At 44.3% G+C, this 19,069-nt stretch overlaps 1 protein-coding gene across 1 annotated transcript in view; it reads left to right on the top strand.

Annotated features, from left to right (window-relative positions):
* The window catches only part of Fndc1 (fibronectin type III domain containing 1), a 54,270-nt gene extending 35,477 nt beyond the window's left edge, over positions 1 to 18,793 (top strand). The window contains exons 16-24 of the mRNA XM_042689758.1: positions 49 to 114; positions 2,186 to 2,326; positions 4,335 to 4,565; positions 6,134 to 6,242; positions 11,633 to 11,712; positions 14,458 to 14,487; positions 15,144 to 15,305; positions 17,011 to 17,133; positions 18,057 to 18,793. Of these exons, the coding sequence (XP_042545692.1) occupies positions 49 to 114; positions 2,186 to 2,326; positions 4,335 to 4,565; positions 6,134 to 6,242; positions 11,633 to 11,712; positions 14,458 to 14,487; positions 15,144 to 15,305; positions 17,011 to 17,133; positions 18,057 to 18,172 (1,058 nt within the window). The 3' untranslated portion in view covers positions 18,173 to 18,793. The remainder of the gene's footprint in view (positions 1 to 48; positions 115 to 2,185; positions 2,327 to 4,334; positions 4,566 to 6,133; positions 6,243 to 11,632; positions 11,713 to 14,457; positions 14,488 to 15,143; positions 15,306 to 17,010; positions 17,134 to 18,056) is intronic.
* Positions 18,794 to 19,069: the final 276 nt, after the last annotated feature.

Genomic DNA, 19,069 nt, shown 5'->3' with positions numbered 1-19,069 from the left:
GCACTTGGAAGAACCACAGGATGACTCCTGCTCTCTCTTCCTCCCCAGATGATTTCTCAGGCCTGGAGACAGACATAACACCGACAGAAGAGGCTTATGTTGTATATGATGAAGGTACAAGTGGATTCTAAAACACTTGTGTATTTTCTTTCCCTCCCCAAGGATCTGATTTTGAGTGGATGATTTCAATTGCAATTTCCTTTGGACTGACTTGAGATGGTGGTTAGAGCCATCACTCCCCTTAGAGTCCCTCTTGAATTCACCTTTGACCTAAAGGAAAGCAGTGTGCTTCACAAGCAAATGCAGCTTCTCAACAAATCCTTCACAGTCTCTTATTATTGTGAAAATACCTTACAGCGGGGTTACAATTACATGAGCAAGATAATGAGTACATTTCTTATCAAGCATTGTTGCCTCCTCCTTTGTTTCCCCTTCCCATCCCTTCCCATCTCCCCCCCCCCCACATCTCCCCAACCCCTGTCCCCCCTCACAGTCTCTTTCTGGTGAAGAAATACTAGGGCTGCTACTGTTTTGGCTCTCTCCCCTACCTCTGCTTGCCAAACCATATGGTTTAACTATCATCTGGACTTCCTCCCTGACGGTCTCTCTCTCTCTCTCTCTCCTCTCTCTCCTCTCTCTCCCCTCTCTCTCTCTCTCTCTCTCTCTCTCTCTCTCTCTCTCGCATCTCTCTCTCTCTCTCTCGCACACACCTTTTTCTTTCCTCCTCTTTTCTAATTACATACAAAATATGATACCGCTAGATGTGTTGCTTCTTATTATAGTATCTTTTCAAGTACAGTACGTTCAGGAATATAAAATGAGCCAGGAATTGTACGGTGGTTCACATTGTAATCTTAAGCTACTTGGGAAGTAGAGATCTGGAGAATCTCAGAGACTAGACCTTGCAGAAAGCTCAGAAACTCCCTGAGTGTGTTGGTACATGCCTATCACCCCAGCTGTGTGGGAAGATTAAATAGGAAAATCAAAGTGCAGGCCATCACTCCAGATCTTATTCCAAAAATAATGAAATCCTTTCATTCCATCCCTTTCCCCCAAAAGGCTATAAAGTATGGTTTAGGTGGTACAGTACCTGCCTATACAGCACGAAGCACTGATTTTTAAACCCCAGTGTTGCAAGTGCGCGTGCGTGCATGCACGCACACACACACACACACACCACACACACACACACACACACACACTCACACATGCATGCACATGTATCTGAAGTGCCTTTGGCAGGAATTAGAACGGCCTCTCAAGAAATGACAACTGATGCTGTTATTATTGGGGCCTATAGAACACCTTGTGTGCTGTGCACGCTGCCTCTGTAGTTCAGAAGTTCATAGGGAACTTGTCCCCACCTGCTGAGGACTTTGACACCTAAGCTCAGGATGTGCTCAGGATTTGCAAAACCCCCTCTCACCCCAGCCTATCACCAGCCTTGGCCCCAATTGTCTTAAGCTATAGCTGTGTGAATAATGTCACCTTTGATGCTGTATTTATTTCTAACCAGGTTTGATGTAGTGACTTAATCCACTACGGTATGGAAAGAAAACTTGATTTAGAAAAACAGCACATGTCAGGAAGTTGAGGAGGATTTCTTGGCACCTTGGAAAATAACCAGTCTTTTTATGTTTGGACAATTGAAGCATGGTTTTACTGTTTTTTTAATGTTAAAAAATGAGTTCTCTTTAGATCTTTAATCCTACCTTCCTCCTCAGCAGAGGAAAAATAGACTATACCCAGATTTTTTTTAATTCAAGTTTTTTTATTCACTTTTAATAACCTTTTATGGCTCTACAAGGGGAAATTATTCTGGTCAGGAAGAGTATTGGGTCAGCAACATGAATCACTGACAACTGATGCTGTTATTATTCTTGGGACCCCACAACTTCTAAAGGTTCTAAGTTGCAAGGGTCCCCACAGCTATTACCGTAAAACCCTGTTTTCGTGGTCATATGGTTTCTTATTTCTCTTCCTCTCTTATTATCTGCAGCCGTTCTTATAAAGGGACAGATGTGGAAAAAAATGGTATATTACTAGAGACAAAGTATGTGTAGCCAGAGCAGTTCTTTCAGTGGGGGAGGGGCGCTACAATTGAATCTTAAGAAAGTATCTTTTGACTTCAAATGGTGCCCTTCTCCTGGAAGGGCCCCATTCCCAAGCTTCCCTCTCCTTTCAGATTATGAATTTGAGACCACACAGCCACCAGCACCAGCCACCACCATGCCCGCCACCACACCGCAGGTCATCCAGGAGGAAGGCACCATCAGCTCCTTCCCTGAGGAAGAATTTGATCTGGCAGGAAAGAAGCGGTTTGTTGGTAAATATAACTTCCTTGATTGGAGAAACATGGCTGTTTAACTTTCCCCTTTTGAAGAAGAGTGTAACTAATTCCTTGGCCAAAACATTGCCCAGAGTGAAGTTTCCTTCCATTTGGGGTGATTTAGCGAGTCAGTCTTGTTGAGATGCATATGAATTTACTTTCTGCAAAAGTCAGAAGAGGGGAAGATCTCAAGGACAGATGGTGTCCAACAGAGGAGCATTTAAAGAGGCTGCTGCCCTTGTAGCCTAAGAGCCAGAAAGAAAAATCAGGGGCTGGGAAAGTGGCTCAGTGATAAAGTGCTTGCCTTGCATGCATGAGGCCCTGGGTTCAATTCCTCAGCACCACATAAGCAGTAAAACTGGAAGTGGCACTGTGGCTTAAATGGTAGAGTGCTAGCCTTGAGCTGAAGAGCTGAGGGACAGCACCCAGGCCCAGAGCTCAGGCCCCAGGACCAACCAAAAAAAAAAATCAGGTTCACTAGGGATATGTGTCATTCTATTTTATCAAAGCTAGTTTCCCTAAGATAAGATTAATTACCAGGCCTTATCCACATGTAGTTTGTTAAATTCTCCCCATAGGGTTAACAGCTTATGGAGTGGTGTCACCAGGAACCACTAGCATAGATATAAGCAGAAACAAAGCTGGTTTTCTCCAGTTATTTCCTATAAGTTTCTCTAGAAACTCATGTTTGTCCTCTATCTCAGTAATTAAATCAATTTAAGTAGGAAATTCTCTGTAGCTAAACTGTATTTCATTCTCTTTCCAAGTCTTTTTTTCCCATGCCCTGAATGAACTTCACTGATGAGACAGTTAGATTAATATGTTAGCAAGTGGAGACAAGCAACAGCTTAAATTAATATCACACTTTTCTGTTTCCAAAACAAATACCCTGCCATAAGCAGGAAAGTGTTCCAGCCAAGATGCAGTAATCGATTGAGTGTCTAAACCTCACGTTCTTGAGGAACAAGAAGATTACTCTGATGTAGCATTTCTGAGCTAATGCCAGTGCTTGCCCACAGTGTGCCGATGTCCGGCTGCATTCACCAAGTGCTCTCTCTGTTCTTAGAGAGAGAAAAATGAAAAAGAATTCAGTGCTATGATTAGCTGTCCTACAGAGCACTTCCAAAGACTGAAAGACTTACCATGGGTTGGCTATTTTTCTTATGACTATAACTTTCCTATAAGATGTCATAACCCACTTCCCAAAACTTTCTGAGGAGATCTACAGACAATCCCGATAGGCCTAGTTTTATACTAATAATTGGAAGTTGGAGGAGCCAAGAAATTGCATTCAGTCCCAACAAGTCCTAAGAAGGAGAGCCTAGCAGTCAAAGATGCAGTGGACTCTAGGAATGACAAGAATTGTGATGCAAAAACACTTGAGTGTTCCATGTGTGCAAAGCCCAACCTCGTTTCTTGGCATTTCTAGCTTACAGGGTGGAATGGAATTAAACAAACTGTGGGTTGGGCAGATTTTCCTTTGGAGCTTTTAATTGTGGGCATGCTATCTGCACCAAGAAGTTCAGGTATAACAGTAATGCCAGCTCACACCTGGCCCCATCCACAGACCCCTTGAAGTGACTGAGATCACAGGGGTAGAAAGAGCTATGACCCAACCATAAACAGGGGTAGTTGCTATGACACTGAGGAGAGATGGGTGTTGTAGAGAGGTGCTTGGGCTGGGCCTTGTGCACAGACAACCCAGGTGGTTGTGGATTCATGAAGTACTAGGGAAGGTACTTCCAGCTGAAGCTTGAAATATCTTGCTTAATGGATGTTGTCTTCTGGTCCCAAGATGGTTGGGGAAAGCACTGTTGTGAGAGAATGCTAGTTAACTGTTGGGTGACTGACTCACTCATGCACACTCTTACTGGCTCACACTTGTCCAAATGTTTGGGCCTAGGGATTGGAAAATGCTGCAAGGTCAGACTTCATGGAGTAGATGCCATGATTCTACCTCCAGAAGCCATCTGCAATCTGATTGTGTACCTCTGCTCTTTTCTAGCTCCATATGTGACATACCTAAGTAAAGATCCCTCGGCCCCCTGCTCTCTGACGGATGCTCTGGATCATTTCCAAGTGGAGAGCCTGCATGAAATCATTCCCAATGATCTGAGGAAGAACGACTTGCCTCCCCAGACAGCCCCTCGCAACATCACCGTGGTCGCCATGGAAGGCTGCCACTCGTTTGTCATTGTAGACTGGGACAAAGCCACCCCCGGGGATGTGGTCACAGGTGTGTCTTGGGCAGATGCCCACACAATTTCCACTGATACGCAGGTAGTAAATATAGACCGTCAGGGGCGGATAGACGAATAAGTGGGTTCACAGATGGGTATGTTTGATGGAAAGGGCAGATGTCGCCTTCAATGGGGTGGAATATTGGCAAGCCTGAGAGTGGATGGAGTTGAGAGCCTGAGTCCTAGTCCCAGATGGGTTGAGTTGGCTACTTTATCTCCCTGGGCCTTGGCTTTCCCATATGCAAAAAATAATTCCATCTCTCACATCCTGCCACTCTGTAAATGGCCAGGAAGCCAGCTGAAAGGGTCAAGAAGGAGCTTCTACTGAATCCTGAATCTTCTGCTCACCCTCATTCCATCCTGCTGGATGCTTGCTGCGTAACCAGCTCGAGTACGCCCCAGTTCCTTATGGGGGAAGTGGAAGTGATGGCAGAATGTCCAAAGACTGAGCCTCCAGACCTTGGCTTATGAGATGTGTGTCAGTTCAAAACCCAGGCCTAAGGATCAGCAGACACGCCAGTTCCCCATACAGAAAGCTCCTGATTCTGACGGAAGCCGGAGGTCATCAGAGGAAGAAGAATTTTAGGGAGATAGCAGCAACTGTGTTAAGCTTCCCACCACTGTAATGCAATACTTGAGACAATTAACTTATAGATAGTAAAAGTTGGCTTTAGCCTCTAGTTTGGGACTTTTGAGTTCAAGACATGGTGGGCTCATTTCTTTAGGCCTCTCATGGGAGCTCCGGATGGGGGTGCTGGGGAATGTGTGGAGCAGCAACACTATTCATCTAATGCAAAGAAGAAAAAGAGGGAGAGCCCAAAGTCCCTTTGAAGGAATACCCCCAATGACTAAGGACCATGTGCATGTCCATCTCCTGAAGAATCCCAGGAAGGCCACTCTGGGAACCAAGCCTCTCACAAAGCTTCCTTTTGGGGAGAAATCATGTTTCCAAACCACAGTAGGAACATTTCATTGAATGACAATGAACATACTCATTGAACAGCAACAACAAAAAGACTCCCCTTCAGGAAACAACGTGGGAAGGAGGGGCTTCAGAGCCTAGTTTACCTGCCTTCTGGTACCAACATCCTTATTTATTATCTGGGGGACATTAATGGGTGATACAGGTTGCCAAGTGAAATAAAGGCTGCCTGTCCGAGGTATTTAGTGCCGTGGATCTTTTCCTCCTTCTCGACTTCTGTGGTCTAGTTCATGTCTTTCACATAGGTTAGCTCTCCCTACACTGCTCCTGGAGCCCCCATGGACTATTCCAGAAGGAGTCCCACTGCTCTTGACTTCTTGGTGATTAGTTTATCTCCCACTCTTAGTATCAAGTAACAGTTGCATGACAGGTAGTTATTGATTGAGTTAGTGGATGGAACTTAGACAAGGCATCTGTTCCATGACTACATTTTCTCATGTGTCTAAATGAGGTTAGCAAAACGTTCTCTCCCTGCAGTTCCCCCAGAGCTGCCTGTGCGCGCTGCTGCCCCTTCCCTGTGACACCTCTGGTGCAGTTTGGTTCCTTGATGCTCACTGGGTTCTTTCCTATTCCCATTTCCAGGGTACCTGGTCTACAGTGCATCCTATGAAGACTTCATTAGAAACAAGTGGTCCACTCAAACTTCATCGGTCACCCATTTGCCCATTGAGAACCTGAAGCCAAACACAAGGTATGGATGTCTGAAAACAAAAGAGATGATTGGGCATGTTCCCAGAGACCCTTTGCTTGAAAACAGAGGGTTAACCAATGCATTTTTTATGGTTTCCTTGAATCATCTGCATAGTTCTTATGGATGTCAGTGAATGCTAAACATTTGTCATTTTCACTTAGGAGAAATTACTATATATGTTGTAATGTTGTTATTGTGCTTATATCTTGTTCCTTATTATGGTAAACACTTCATGCCATCAAAGATAGAAGTGTTGAAGATTAAGTCACCAATGTGATCGGCACACTGGGGAGATGGGACATTAATGGAGCAGCAATTGCTAAATATTTTAAGTACTATGATATGGAAGTTCAGATCATTCTAGAATGGTACATTTCAATATGAATAAGGGTTACATAGCAATGATTCATGTAGGTAATCCTAGCTACTCAGGAGGCAGCGATCAGGAGGACTATAGTCCAAGGCCAGCCAGAGCAAAAACAATTAAGATCTTGATTTCAGTCAATGAGCTATGCATAATTGTGTGTACTTGTGATTCAACCACACGAGAGGACACAGGTAGGAGGATAATGGTCTGAAGCTGGCTCAGGCAAAAATGTGAGACCTCACCTGAAAAAATAAAGTTTAAAGGATGGGGATGGGGTTACAATGGTAGAACACCTGACCAGCAAGTATGAGTCCCTGAGTCAAAACCTCAGTACCACATAGCCAAAAGTAAGGGTCACAAGCTTGTCTTCATAAAGTGAGCAGTGGCTGGCTGGTGGGAGCACCGTGATGGAAGAGTTTGTAACATTCAGTGAGGAACAGGCACAACTGTTTCCTGTGGCTACAAAGAGGATGAGCTGTTATTCCTGGTTTGGGAAGTAGTGACCCTCAAACACCTTCCATGTGTGAACTGGCAGGTGCCTGTTCTCTGGCTCTCTGGAAAATGAAAATCTCTGGTTTATGCTGTTTTCCAATTCCTGTTATGTCACTATTCCACCACAGCCAATTTCAAGCTACAGGTCCTGCAGAATTCCCGAATAGACTGCAGATGGCTGTACCCCAGCATGGTTGCACAGACCCTACAGGCTTGCTTAGCAAATAGCTCAAAGTGGCAGGCGGGTGGGTCTGAGGACCAGATTGCTCTATACAGGCAGAGGAGCATGGAGAAGCCTGGAACAGACTCTTCCCATGAAACAGCCGTTTGCTGCAGAGCAGAGCATCTAGCCTTTGCCCCGGCACTGAGAGATTTCCGAGAATGCCCGAGAACTTTGCTCAGAGCATTGTAATGTACTGTATAGGCTCCCTATGATGGAGCAGTCATAAGTTGTTTAGAATTTCAGATTCGGCAAGCGAGTAGCAAAACAGAAAGTTGAGAAAGTACTTTATTTTTCCCTGGTAGCAATGAAGAATTGATTAGAGAAAACAAAAACGACAGGATGGGAGAGGCAGGATTAGCATTTGTTTTGTTGTGTGTAGAATGACAGAGCTGTGCTAGCCCAGCCACCCACTGCTTCAGAAGCTGAAGATGCGCCCAGAACTGTGTCACAAAACTGTGACAGAATTGGAATCCCATGCCTTCCAGAACTTGTGCTGCCCTACAGAAGGAAGTTAACTTTTGAAGAAAATTAGGTAGTGGTTCTGTGCAATGGTGGATTATTCGTCCTTGTAACAGGCATTGTTTTCCATATTAATTCACTAAACTCTTCCTGAGTGTTAACGTTGGACCAGGCACCACCTAAGGGGAATGCAAGGATGCAGGGTGATGTACTTGTGGCCCTCATAATCTGACAGTCCTGATTCATGAGCTGACAGTCCTGATTCATGATCTTACAGTCCTGACTCATGAGCTTACAGTCCTGTCCCCAGGAGCTTCCAGTCCTGTCCCCATGAACTTACTGTCTGGTAGAGGAGACAGATTCAATAAAAAAAAGAGTATAAATATGTCTACTTCCACTGGTCAGTATCAGTAGGAAACATAAGAAAATACTGGGACAGTTCCTACTTGAACTTTGCTGTTGTTGTTTTAGCCCGAGCCTGGGGTAGAAGAGAAAGTTAGGAGAACTTCCTGGGAGTGGGGGGAGTTAGATCTAAAACATAAGAAACAGTGAAGCTGCTGGGCTCTGGTGGATCATGTCTGTAATCCTAGCTACTCAGGAGGCTGAGATCTGAGGACTGTGGTTCAAAGCCAGCCTGGGCAGGAAAGTCCACAAGACTCTTATCACCAATAAACCACCAGAAAATGGGAAGTGGCGCTGTGGCTCAAAGCAATAGAGTGTTACCCTTGAGCTCTAGCCTTGAGCAAAAGAGCTCAGGGACAGCCCCCAGGCCCTGAGTTCTATTCTCACAACTGACAAAAAAAAGGGAAAGAAAATGAAAAAAGAAACAATGAAGCTGGAGAGAAGGTGTGAGAGGTAAGGCCAAATTGTTCCAAGAAGACACAGGAAGAAAAACAAGTTTCAAAAGGAGGTAAGCGAGGAGGGTGAGAGGAAGCTGGACAGACAGTGCGGGTTTCACCTCCACCATCCTCAACTTCCCAAGGTCAGATTCCTTCCCAGTTCTCTTCTGCTTCCCCCTAGAAGGCAGCCTTGTGCTCTTGGGGTAGGGTGTGCAGGCTAGGACACAGCATGTGTGGCTTTTCCTACTCCAGTCTCCTCAAAACCCTTGTGACAGTGGCTACACCATGTTATGACATGGAGCATTTCTTTCTCCTGCATTTCCTGGATGCAGATGTCCCTCTTGCTGAGGGAACATTTCCCTGATGGTCCATCCTGGAGCTTGGGCCTCGAACCCAGCCTGGGAGCCAGTAGGAGAGATAGGAAGTCAGTCTCTGTAGCATAGAAGCCAGTGCCTAAGAATCAGCTTTGGTGATTTGTGATTGAATCTTGTTTTTGACTTGAAGTGAACGGAATCTGCTTTATTCACTAAACTTAGCCCGATCCATCTTTGGGGGCTGTGTGCACCAAGTCCTTTCTTCCAGTACAGATTTGTTGCCTCTGAGAGTTTTCAAAAGAGGTGCCAACAGCTTACATAAGAAGGCAGGCCTTGCGGCTTGCATGAGACAGGCTTTATTCACAGTATAAAAGGCATATTTTAGGTGATGGAAAAAGTTGAATGTAGTTTTTGAAACTGAGAACTTCATTTTTCACTGTTTTGTGTTGCTCTCTACTCAACACACTCATGTTTACTTTGACACGGTAGGTGTGGTTCTCGTGGACAGGAGTCTAAGGATTTGGCATGCGTGGACTCTCTGAAGAACTAGGATCTTGTGTGAACAAGGAGAACTCCCCAGTGTCAGCGACAAACGAAGGCATCCCTGAGGTCCCTCAGCCTGTCCCAGAGTGACCCAGGAGTGCTTCTGTGGAGCTGGGACCAGGGGTTAGAACAGGTCCAGCAAGGGCTTAAGGAACTGACTAGGCAGTAGAAATGCCTCCATGTATGTAGCTTCTGAATATAAAAGCCAACCTTTATGCTTGTTTTCCCCTTCTTTAAGGAAAAAAAGTGTCTTTAAATTTTGGCCAGGGGCTAGGAAGGTGGCTCAGTGGTGGAGCACTTGCCTTGCATGCCTGAGGCCCTGGGTTCGATTCCTCAGCACCACATAAGCAGAAAAAAAGCCGGAAGTGGTGCTGTGGCTCAAGTGGTAGAGCGCTAGCCTTGAGCTGAAGAGCTGAGGGACAGCACCCAGGCCCAAGTTCAGGCCCCACGACCAGACCCCCCCAAAAAAATTTTGGCCAGGATTATTGACACGTGCCAAATACCCTGCTTGAACTTTTGGGTTAAATTACCCCACAGTCACTGATTAAGTTGTGAATAACTGCTGCGTGCCCGTGGCTCACATGTGTGATCCTAGCTACTCAGGAGGCTAAGATCTGAGTATTGCAATTCAAAGTCACCTCCCCAGGCAGGAAAGTCCCTGAGACTCTTATCTCCAATTAACCACGCAAAAGCTGGAAATGGCAGTGCGGCTTAAGTGGTAGAACACCAGCCTTGAGCAACAATGCAAGGGACAAATGACCAAGCCCTGAGTTCAAGCCCCAGGACCAGCACACACACACACACACACACACACACACACACACACACACACACACACACACACACACACACACACACACACACACACAAGTATGAGTAATTAGGAAGCACACAATGTTAAGATTTGGATACACAGATGTTCTTAATTGTGGGTGTCTTTTGAAAATTTTGAAATTAAAAAAGGAATACTCCCAAATAAGACAGGAATGACTTTATGAAGAGTAATTTTACCAAATGCTTTTCCTTTGCCAATTAGTCAAAGTTACGGGAAAATATCTGCTCACTGTGAGGCCAGGAGAGGCTCTGTGGAGCTACTGGCTCCACAGGCTTCAGGCTCTGGGCCCAGAAAGGTCAACAGGAATAACCTTTCCCCATTTTAAGTAGTGCATGAAATCTGGGTGCCTTACTTAACCAGATACAGAACTTTGGATGATTGAATTATGACACTCTTCCTAGCCAAGCCGGAGGAAAAGATTATAGTATGGAGAGCCGCTACGCTTATAAAAGGACATCCTAAGAGAGAGATGACATCTGGAATCCAGGGGTAAAGAAATCACAGTGAGTTCTAGCTCACTGCAGGGCCCCTGGACCTCTCTCACCAGCACTGTTATCCTGCAGCAGTACACAGCCACTTTTGAGACCCAGTCTCCCTCCAGATGAGCTAGCTGTCTCAGACAGTGTGCTTTCCAGAGCATCCTCTGTTCCAAAACCGTTTCTTCCCCAATCACTCTTCCACTACTCCTTTTCATCCCTTTAGACCCAGAAGCTCAAACCCCAGTGACTTGAAGGGTGTCCATTCTGGGCTCCAGAGTCAAGTACAGCACTTCTCAAGGAAGCCCAAGACAGCACTGTCTGATTAGTCCCAGTGAAGGTGCCAGCCTCCAGCCAGGTTCACCCTTTGCCTGCCAGGCATGAGTTCCACCATATGGGACTCAACATCCTGCTTTTCTGTATGGACTTCAGTGATGGGAGGATTGGGTTAAAATTTGAATTTGACTTTAAATTTGACGCTCTAACTTCTCTCTGTCAGGCTGTAGAGCTCAGCTGGGACCTGAGTCTTGAGCTGGAACAAGCAGGTGTCATCAGGAATCAGCAGAGGGGAGACAACCCAGACCAGGGGTCATCTGATGACCCACCTGTTTGTCTCATGTCCCTATTCTATTGCCAATACCATGTCATCTGTGCTATAACTTTATCAGCTCAAAAATTATTAAGATGAGAAAGTTCAGAAAAAATGCAAAGATCACTAGCGATTAAAATGAATTAGGATCTAAGCATGCCACAAAATCTTAAGTGTTCAGTAGCTTGAGTCTGCCTCATATACACAAGTCAAATAAATTTCTTTTTCAAAAGTGTTTTTCTTCCTATTTCAGATATTACTTTAAAGTTCAAGCCAGAAATCCTCATGGCTATGGACCAGTCAGTCCTTCGGTCTCATTCGTTACTGAATCAGGTATGAGTAGCTGCACTTTCTTCTTGTTTACCCTTTCTAAAGAGTAGAATCAAGCCTCCAAAATAATAACTACAGCTGAGTGAAAACTCAGTCAGATCTTTTCTTTTCCATTTGAGGAGTTTCGCTAAGGCCCTCTTTATAACATAAACATTCTTTCTTTCTGTTAGTATTTGTTGTAACTGTTGTCACATGGGCCGTGGTGCACAGGAACAAGGAGGGGTGGTGAGTCTAGCTGGCAAACGGTAACACAACAAAAATGCCTGGGCCTAGTCTTACCTCAGGTTCCCATATCTTGGATTCATATTCCCGGGAGCGCTGAAGAATCTAGTTGCTATGTTGTGAACTGCCCTGTGGACAGGGTCATGTGGCAAAAATTGAGAGCATCGATAGCCAGTGGAGGCCCTCTGTGAGGAACGGAATGCTGCCAATCACAGGAGCTTGGAAACTGAGCCTTCTCCAGCCCAGCCTTACATGAGAACCTCGTTTGGATCCATGGCTTGATTACAGCCCAACAATGGGCCTAGGTCTCACCTGGACTCCCGGGATGAGAAAACTTACTGATCAGTGCTAAAACAGATGTCCCAGAGCTCTGGAGTGGTTGAGGGCTGCCCCAGAACCTGGATTCTAGACACAGTGGACATCATTTGGATGCAGCTGGTTAGCTGACTACCCAGCTAACAGACTGACTTTATTCTGGAGCAGCATTTCTCTCCTATGATTATATGTCTGAATCCTCTGAGATCACCAGCCAGAGTGTGTGGAACATGTGCTATGGTAAGATTTCATTGAAATGTATAAAGAAGATGATCTCCACTGCCTCAAACTCCCTTTAGCCTAGGAAATATTTGCTATGCATGGCCTATGTGTGCTGTATGCAGCGTGACCAATGTACATGGAGAAGAGGCCCAGGCCTGTGATGTCCCTGCACCATCCAGACCCAGAGCAACTGGAAGAATAGGTTACATCAAGGCCGTTATGAACCCCAGTGACTTGTTGGTCAGAATACAAGTGCAAGCAAATATGGCCAGAACAATAGAGTTAATTCTGCATGGAGTGAAGACATGAAGACATTGGATGTGGCCAGCTAGTTGTATTCTTGATGCCACTTCCTGAAAGGATAGTTGGAAGTCTAGTGGAAACTCTGGTGACCATAGTTGTGTCATGGGTGTTTATAAAACTATACCATCCAAGCTGAGTGTTGGTGGCTCATGCCAGTAGTCCTAGCTACTCAGAAAGCTGAGATCTGAGGATCGCAGTTCAAAGCCAGCCTGGTCAGGAAAGGCTGTGAGACTCTTCTCTCCAATTAACCACCAGAAAACCAGAAGTGGCACTATGGCTTAAAGTGGTAGAGTGCTAGCCTTGAGCAAAGAGAGCTCAGGGACAATGCTTAGGCCTAAGCATTGTCCCTGAGCTCAAGCCCTACAACTAACCACCCCTCCCCCCCAAAAAACCCCCACAAAACGACATACATCCAGTAAAAGCAGGCCCGTCATGCCCCCAACCAAACTGGACAGGGTATTATGGGGAGGGGCTGTAGGAACTGCTTTTATTGTGACTCCACTCATTCTTCCTGGATCACTAATTTCTGGCCACGCCCCCTATTTTTCATGTTCTCTCTGACCAATAGGAATCAAGAATTGAGGCCACACCCACATTCCTTGCTGCCTAGTAGCATTGTTATTTCCTCAGTTGACTCATATCACTACCAGCAATTGAGGGAAGTAAAGGGGCTGAGTGGTAAGTGACCAGCCAGGTGCTGGTGGCTCATGGTTCATGAGATTCTTACCTGCCAGAATCACCAGAATCACCAAAAAGCCAGAAGTAGAGTTCTGTCTCAAGTGGTAGAATGATAGCTTTCAGCAGAAAAGCTCAGGGACAGTGACCAGGCCCTGAGTTCAAGCCAAGTGACCAGCACTTTAAAAAAGGGTTCTAATTCAAGAGCTCTCAAGAAACTCAGATTTGACTAGTGATGTATCTAAGCAGCGAAGCTCTCCCCTAGCATGTACCAGACTCTGAGTTTGATCCGTAACACCACAAAACTAAAGAGTGATAAAAATAAATCCAGATGTGCTAGCTCAACACCCGTCACCCCAGCCATGTGAGAATCATGAGTCAGACCGCAAGGCTGCCCGGGGCTTGTCAGCAGCAGCCATTTCTCTGCTCTGTCACTGTAGAGTAGTACTCACCCTCTAGAGCGTCCCCTGTCATCTGCAGTGTGTCCCATCGACTGGCTTCCTAGAGCAAAACCATGTGTCATCCCATCAATACTTCATTCTCTTTTATTATCACCTGTCAGGACAATTGGTGCTATTTCTACTTTGTGACTCTTACAAAGATACCAAAATGTTCATATCTAAATGTTGGCATGGACCTACATCTTACCTTGGATAAACACCCAAAAGTGAAGTGAATGGATTATATAGTAGATGATCTGTACTCTTTTAGGAAGCTAACACATTGTTCTTTAAATATAGAATTTATTAAAAATGAAAAGGTATCAAACTATTTTGTAGCATCCAATATTACAACTTTATCATTTTCAGAATCCCACAGCTTTTATGTGAATAAGGCAGCTAGCAAGAAATGAGTATTCCTCTAAAAGAAATGCCCAGAAAATTAAAACAAGAAAACCTTTGACAGTTAAGAAATAAGCCTCACTTCTATTCTTCCATTTATTTTCTCCCACATGTGCATAATTTGTGAAGTACGGTCCAAAGTAATTTTTTTATTCTTTTCATTTCACAGACAATCCTCTGCTCGTAGTGAGGCCCCCAGGTAAGTGTCTCATCCTAAGGATTTTGGCATCCTGGTTTATCAGGTTGAATATGGGAGGTGAGGTTGCTGTGATTACTCACAGGTAGAAATTCTGGGCCATTTTTGAATTTTCATAGTTTTATGACAACTTCTACCCATTCTCCATCTACCCTCCATCTTGATCTATGGAACAAAATGACCTGGAAATGTAATAGGACCCTTGTGGATAATATTTGTGAAAACCCATGATGGAGGTAGCCAACATGCATAAAATAGATATTTATTTGCACAACCCTTGTGAGTACTCTCAGTTGGTGAAACAATGGCAAGATGAATTAAGTGTCCAATTGCTTAAGCTCAAGACTGACTTTGTAAATGACAAGAGAACGGGAGTCTACGGTGCGGGGCTTGTGGCAGGATGGCATGCTCCAAAAGATCAAATCTGCTGTGACAGCTGGTTTCCCTGTGAAGCTTAGGTCTTAATACCAAACATTCCTTGATGAAATCCAAATACTGTCAACATGCTCAGGTAAAAGGAATTCACAAGTTGTACTGCAGAACTCAAACAGGAGAGTGAAGAGGGGAGGCTCAGCAAATAGGTTAAGCTGTGACACTGCAAGAATGATGATAGGCCACGGGAGGCTGCATAACCTAGAGCTGTATTTTTTGTTGTCAAGGTGGTGAGCCCATCTGGATTCCATTTGCTTTCAAACACGACCCGGGCTACACAGACTGCCACGGTCGGCAATATGTGAAACGGACGTGGTATAAAAAGTTTGTGGGAGTCGTTCTTTGCAATTCACTGAGATATAAGATCTACCTCAGTGACAACTTGAAAGGTAGGTCCATGAGGACGGTGGCCACACGGGTATGGAGAAGTCTGGTTTTATCAGACACAAGCTTGACAGAGAAGGTGCATAGAGTTGAAGCCTGGACCTGTCATCATTCAAACACTAACCAGTTTCACAGGCTCTACCATAAGGTTGTTACTTCTGACCTTGGTATTCCTCTGTGTGTGTGTGTGTGTGTGTGTGTGTGTGTGTGTGTGTGTGTGTGTGTGTGTGTGTGTATTTTAAATTCACTTACTTTGGGAGGAAAGTCTGAAATTCAGTTAGAAACTTAAAAGACTGTTTTATTGGTTATTAATTCAATAACAACTGGGAGAACTGAGGAAACCACCCCCTCCATCACCACCACCATCACCACTTAATAAAGAAAAAAATGCAGATTGTGAATGAATGTTAGCCATGCTGCTTGCTCTGTCAGAATTAAAATCACCTCATTTTCAGCACGGTTGGGGATTCAAACAAAGAAAGACACAAGAACCTTGGACTCCTAACACTTTAAAAATTCATTTTCTGGCCAGTTGGTTTTAACTCATCTATTCCAATTTGTTTTGGTAGTTTGCTCTTGTATAAGTAAGGGGGCTTGAACTCAGGGTCTTCATCTCCAACTCACTTGGCTCTTTTTACTCATGGTTGATGCACTACTATTTGAGCTACAGCTCCAGTTCTGACTTTCTATAGGTTCATTGAAGAGAAGACTTTCAAGGACTTGTATGCCTAAGCTGTCTTTGAGCCCTGATCCTCAGATGTCAGCCTCCTGAGTAGCAAAGATTACAGGAGTGAGCCACTGGTGTCCAGCTTTAGCATGTTTCATATTTCAAAACAACATAGCTATTCATTTTTTAGTTGATAATCTTTTATATTTCCTTTTGACCATTCTGTATTTTATTATGTCATTTTTATTTGTTTACCCTCTTAAGATATCACTTTTAGTAGGGATCATTTCAAGACAATGTCAAAATACTGTCTCCCTTCCCCTTTCTTGCTCTGACAATTTCTACAAATCTGCCTTTCTCCCAAACTTCTGGAATTTTCTCTCTGCTGTTGCCTGTATCTTCCAACTGTGTCCTTCTGTTTCAACATCTCTGAGAGAGGTCACACATCCTCTCTGGTTCCCACGGTGGGAGACATAATTTTGCCATCCTGTGCTGTAGTGGTTCAGGACCACGGACAGCACCTTCTGCTACAGATTTGTGCCCTCTCATGTATAAAACTATACATCTGCGGATTTATTACAGTGAAACTCCCTCATAGTATACATGTTTGCTAAGTCAAAAATTTAATTTGAAAATGAACATAATGCAATCAGCCAATTCTAAAAAAGGGTTTTTTCCTTTTTGTATAGACCTGTTTACTTGTTTCTCACAATTATTTGATTATATATTTTCTATCCCAGTTTTCTCTATTCCTTTGGCAAAACTAAGGAACAAGTCCTTCATGTATAGACTAGAACTGCCAATGTGTCACTCATGGTTTCTCCCTTCTGACCATTGCTTAAATATTTAGGATATACCATCTTGCTGAATCCTTACAATGCTTACTGATATTGTGCCATTTTAACCATTTTTTTTTAATGTGTGAAACAGGCTACTTAAGTAATGTGCCCAACTGTAATGGTCCTCAAAGCTTGTTCCAGCTTCCAAGCCAGATGCAAGTGACATACTTCACTAGTCATTCACTGTCATATTCCTTTATGTAGACACATTCTACAGCATTGGAGATAGCTGGGGAAGAGGGGAAGACCACTGCCAGTTTGTGGATTCGCACCTTGATGGACGCACAGGGCCTCAGTCCTATATAGAAGCGCTCCCTACCATCCAAGGTAAATATGAACACATGCTGACTCTGTTCTGCTGAGGATAGAAGAGGAGGGAATAACAGAAGGACAGGATTCATCGTAGCTTCTCCTTGTTTTGTCATTTGAAGATGGATGTTCGGAATGTTTTAGGTCCTAAAAAATAAAAATAAGAAGTCAAAAAATCTAGAATAATATTGGATCAGATACCTAACCTAGCCTACTTGACTATCACAACAAATATACACAATATATCATAATTTTCCAGGCTCTTATAGCTACCCTGAGCTACAGTTACATGCCTATATTGTCTGTACCCTACTGTGTTTCTTTGCCTGTGATCATGGCCTGAGTCTTAGAAGCTGGTTAATCAGTAGCGTCATTGGTAGTATCACAAGGAGCCATTTATTTGGCATGACTAAATAGGCCAAGCCTGAGAGCAGTTGTTGAGTTGAAACATTGTGGGTAGGTTGGAGCATCATGTCTATTTCAATGGTGAAGTGGTATTAATGCCACAGGATTATTTCCTGTGAGAGATACCCTTGAAAGATCTAAAAGTCCAACCCAAGTCCTGATCATCAAACTATAGGGTTTTGAAGTTCTGGCATATTGGAGGCCTTAAGCTCCATGAGAGGCAAGTGTGAATCCTACTCAGTTTTATTTACAGAGCTCAGGGGCTGCCCCAAGGTGAGAGTGCACTGGTGATTGGCTTAGGCTACCTTGTTTGTTGAGGAGAGAGAAATAGAGCAATTAGATCACCTCCTACTGACCCTGCCTGAGGTAAACCTCAGGCTACGGTGAGCCCCTCCCACCCAGTGGCTCTGCTTATTTAGAAGTAAGAACAGTTTGCCAGAGGGCTTTGGTCTGGAGGGAGATTGGAAGGATGCAGACTTTGCCTGACAATCATTTTAATGCACCTTGTTCCCCTCTTATTCCCATCACCCTTCCAGGATACTATCGCCAGTATCGCCAGGAGCCCGTCAGCTTTGGCCACATTGGTTTTGGAACCCCCTACTACTATGTGGGCTGGTATGAGTGTGGGGTCTCCATCCCAGGAAAGTGGTGACCACAGGACTGTCCGCTTCAGGTTCGCCCACACAGCCATGTTGACTATTTTGCACTTGGGGCCATGAGCAGGGGAAAGACAGTGTCCCCAGCCCTGCTGGCCCCCATCTCAGGAGTCCATCCCACAGGTGCACTCTGGACATCACGGACATCTTCAGCCTAGAGCTCAGTCCCACTTGGTCTGGACTACAAACAAGATTCAGTTTTGCTGAGATATTGCTTTTCCACAGTTTTTTTCCCTACAGTTCTTTTTGTCTGTTTGTTTGCAACTGCATACGCTAGAGCCATCTGACACCGGCTGCTGATCCTGTGTGAAGACCAGAGTCTAGACACAGAATCCCTACACTCCAGCATCTTCAAGGAGCAGGATGAGCATGCAAGGCTTGCTTTATTGAGCACTGTCTATTTTTCTCATTTTCAACTCCTCCAAAGTCAGCTGAACTTGAGCTTCAATCTCAAACTCAATCTTGGTATGCAGTGGAATTGAATTTCTGAAATCATAGTCAAAGACACTACAGGACATTAGACTAAATGCATCGGGTTTTATTTGTAAATTCTCAATTTTGATATATATATGTATATATGCATATACATATCCACACTTCTCTGCAAGAATACTGATTAAAATCGTTGAATTTTTACTTGTCCACTTGATGAAAGTGTGTCCAGGTTTTTGGACAAAGATGTTTACTATCATTGCTTTGGAGTGGTGTAGGTGTTAGACACTCTGTATAATGTAGCATCAAAACAAAGGTTCACATTCTTCCTGTAAATGCTGCAGGACTCTGGCAAGTATTTCCTTCTTAGGGAGACAGTCTTTATCCATGAGGAAAATGCCTTTCTGGACTCTTGAGGTACATATAGTATGTTTCCAGATGTGTTCAGATTTTAGGTCCCC

This window comes from Dipodomys spectabilis, unplaced genomic scaffold, assembly GCF_019054845.1.
Source record: "Dipodomys spectabilis isolate Male_0828 unplaced genomic scaffold, ASM1905484v1 ptg000126l, whole genome shotgun sequence".
In the NCBI taxonomy this organism is placed as follows: domain Eukaryota; kingdom Metazoa; phylum Chordata; class Mammalia; order Rodentia; family Heteromyidae; genus Dipodomys; species Dipodomys spectabilis.
This window is presented reverse-complemented; position numbering and strand designations above follow the sequence as displayed.